At 47.4% G+C, this 3,860-nt stretch overlaps 1 protein-coding gene across 1 annotated transcript in view; it reads right to left on the reverse strand.

Moving 5' to 3' along the window:
- Nucleotides 1-3,860, reverse strand: part of LOC119303472 (indole-3-acetaldehyde oxidase-like) — a 12,426-nt gene that overhangs the window by 6,105 nt on the left and 2,461 nt on the right. The window contains exon 2 of the mRNA XM_037580606.1: nt 509-2,122. Within this exon, the coding sequence (XP_037436503.1) occupies nt 509-2,122 (1,614 nt within the window). The remainder of the gene's footprint in view (nt 1-508; nt 2,123-3,860) is intronic.

The following is a 3,860-nucleotide window of genomic DNA, read 5'->3' on the forward strand; positions in this document are numbered from 1 at the left end:
AAATGGACGAAAATGTCATATAGGGAATAAAATTTAGAACTTGTATCAAAGAGGAAAGAAAAACTTTCTCAGTGTCAAATAAGGAAGCAGATTTTAAGATAGTATAAAATAAAGAATTTTCTCAAATATATAAAGGAATAAAGCATATGAGATGGTTCAACATTGATTGAACCAGTGTACTGAAGATGAACAAAAAGAACTCCCAAATGATCTTGAAGTATGTAGAAGAAAATATTAGTATAAACAATGCTTACTAACACTGTCAAGTACTAGTAACCACTTCTTAACCGTTCGGCGTGAACGGTGAGCTATATAAACTACTCCCTCCGTTCACTTTTATAAGTCATTTTAGATAAGTGAAATTGAGTTGTTTTGCACGGTGTCTGAAACATCTATAAAGCCTTATAAAAATGAACAGAGGGAGTAACCCTTGTAATTAAAGAGTGCAAATCAATTGAAGGAAACACTTGTAAGCTAAAACATTGGAATAAGAGTTATAGGAATATACCAGAAGCTTGCAGCTCCGCCCCGGCTTTCGTGATAGGCTTGCCGACAGGTTGGTATTCATCACTGAAAACTAGTTCTTGCCTTGAGCGAACCGGCAAGTCATCGCTTCCAAGAGTACCATGCTTCTCGGAGCCATTAGCACATGACCCATTGGGAGCAATAGCATTCGCCGGTTCATTCAGGTTGTTACCAAGTGAAGAAAGGAAACTGAATAAGAAACTGACAGCCAAGCTGACTCTGTACTCAGGGTGTGTGGTGCCTTCTGACGGCGAGATAACATCTTTCAGCAACTGAACTGCTTCAAGTATCACCGCTGCACTCACTGATTTCCCCTTCAGGAATTCCTCAACTTTCCGAGCCCGGGTGGCGTGATCGACACCGTAAGCGCCAAATGCGAGGCAGATATCCTCAATTACGAGCTGCCCTGAAGTCCTTGCCAGGAATGCAGAATTCACAAAGGAGACAGCATTGCCGAACGGTCTCGGGGATGCACGAGAGGTCTCGAAGATGACATTGTCTGAACCCCAATCCGGGACAAATATGCTGAGCAGTATGGTCTTGGCATCACAGGGAGGCTGCTCCAAGAACTCATCGAGCGTCAGGCGCAGCATCTTGGAAGCCGTCTGGACTGTGACCGTCGAACCCGCGGCGAGAAGAACGGTGGCGATATCCGACGGAAACTGCAGCCGCTGTGCCATGATCACGTTCCCGCCGACAGTCGCCGTGTTCCGGACGAACGGCGAGGCAACCTTGCTGAGGTGACCGGCGATCTTTGTGAACACCGGAGTGCCATCGGAGAAGACTTCGATGGCTTTGGAGATGGAGACGGCTGCCCCGATCTCCACCCCCTTGCTGCTCCTGTCGATGACGGAAAGCTCCGGGATCCCTTGGATGTCGATGTACTTATCGTACAGGTCTTGATCCTTGTAAACTCCGGCGCCGGTATTGGACGCCACGATTTTGACCGAGTTTTCGTCGAACCAGTTGGAATCAAAGAGGCTATGAAGCTCATCGATGCTCTTGGGATGGTACCAGCCGTCTTGGCCGGCGATCGCCGCTGGAACTGGAATATCGTTCATTTGACCCTTGATCTCAGACTTTAGGAACTCAGGGAAGGTGCAGACGGCGCCACTGAAGTATTCCGGCAGCTTGCCGACGTCGGCGCGGTCGCTGCCTTTCTTCCAGAACGAGTTGAGGCCGAGGTCCTCGAGGTCAACGTCAGCGGCGAAGCTCTTGCAGGTGTCCAGGATGGGCCGGTAGCCAGTGCAGCGGCATAGGTTGCCGGAGACGGCGTGCTCCGCCTCGGAGCAGGTGAGCTTGGAGAATCCCGTTGGCGGGGCAGGGCCGTCGGGCTTGTCGGCCTTGACGAGGGCGGAGAAGATGGACATGCACATGCCGGGGGTGCAGAAGCCGCACTGGGAGGCGTGGAAGCCGGCGAGGCGCTGCTGGACAGGGTGGTAGCCATGGCGGGTGTTGCCGATGCCCTCGCTGGTGGTGACCGAGCAGTGGTTGAGGCTGCCGACGAGCGTCAGGCAGGAGCTCGCCGAGTGCTCGCTCACCTCGTCGGTGGCCGGGTTGTACTTGGAAATGACGACCACGCATGCGCCGCATCCACCTGCATGCATGCACGCAGCAACGTTAACACACGTTGTTAGTTAATTTCAGTTTTTTTTGCAGGGATTTGTTAATTTCAGTTAGAATCGACCGAAACTGAAGATATATCTCACAGAATTTCGAGCTAAAGGCAACGGTTGTCCGTAAATGTAAAAAAAAATAAAATCCATAGGCACTAGCACGCAGTACATAGTTTTATAGAAGAATCCCACCTGAGATGAGGCACCAGAAAATTCAACCCCGACGAGGTTTAAACCCTAGTCGCAGGGTGAGCCACTGCCCACCCTTGCCACTAGGCTACAGCCTAAATGTAAACAGCAAGGATACAAACATTGGAGAGTGAAGTGATCCTACCGATTAAGATCCATCAAATCACCGGTTGATGCAAAAAGTGCAATCAATTGTTCGTGTCTACCCAAAATGATAGCACAAAAAATACCCACCAACAAAATTGATAGTACAAACTTGTATCTAACCTTTTGGCTAAAATTGCCTAATTGTATATTTAATTAGCAAAGTATAACTTTTTGTTTTGAGTACTATTGTTTATCGCAAAGAAAATATGAGCGCGCAAGCACTTTTATTTTCCAAGGCGCGCAGGAACAACACATGGGTAGTAGTAAAATCAACACATACATGCAAAATACATGATGCCAGAGACATGCATATGTAATTACAAAATTTCAAAATTACATTGAGTATTTGCATGCGAGGAAGCAACCATATAGAGAAATTTCTACATGCAGAAGACCCTCTTTTATTTTGGACCCTCTTAACTGACGAGCGTTCAGGAGAGGTGGCACATGTCAAAGATTTGATGACAGTTTTAGTTGTGATGAAGTGGAAAGAGGTGGCATTTTTTTAAGAAGACGTGGCAGTTTCTTTCAGAGAAGGCAATTTTTAAACTGCCGCCGTTTGATCTCATTTTTTACAACTAAAACTGCCAGCAAAGATGGTTCGCTTGTCATCCCCTTGCACCAAACGTTTGTTCACCAAGTAAAATTACCGTTTACATTTTGTGCACGTTAGAGGATACAAAGGATAAACTTTCCATACGCGTTTACTCGAAAATCTGATAACACACATGCGCCATCTAGTCACGTCTTTATTTTATTTATCTTTTCTTTTTTTACGGATTATTTGCCTTTTCCTAGGTAAAAGAACAAGTTGGAGAAGATATACTTAAATAGAACACAAGGCAATTCCCTACAGAAAAAACTAAAAGCCAAGGCAATTGCAAAGCACTTGGTCCCACTAGTTACTTCGTTTGTTGGGCTATTTTTGTAAAGTGTCAAGTTATGTGAATCTATATAAATATCAATATAAAGCATCTGCCAGAGGTGATACGGGCAAAAGTTTGATGGTACGCATCTCTAGCAGACCCTTAAAAGTTGAACTTTAAAAACGTGTATAAAAGGCACTGCAAACCGGTTTTATGGTGCGAAATTACCCCGGACAGAACAGACTCTGTAAATGAAAATGTATCCCACTATAATCCTTTTTTTTCTTTTTTCCTTTTTTCTTCCGTCCCGGCAGAGCCCGTCTCCGGCCACGGCGTGCCTCGCCCTGGCGCCGCCCGCCCCGACCATGCGCTCCCTATCGCGCCTGCCCGTCCCCGATTTGAGCAAGGCACTACCCGCCGCCGCGCGAGCTCCCCAGCGCCCTCCCCCCATCCCCGGCATGGCCGCGTGAGCTCCCCCCCCCCTCCGCCCCTTCTCCGGAGCCGCCTCGTCCTGATT

This window comes from Triticum dicoccoides, chromosome 5A (genome assembly GCF_002162155.2).
Source record: "Triticum dicoccoides isolate Atlit2015 ecotype Zavitan chromosome 5A, WEW_v2.0, whole genome shotgun sequence".
Taxonomy (NCBI): Eukaryota; Viridiplantae; Streptophyta; class Magnoliopsida; order Poales; family Poaceae; genus Triticum; species Triticum dicoccoides.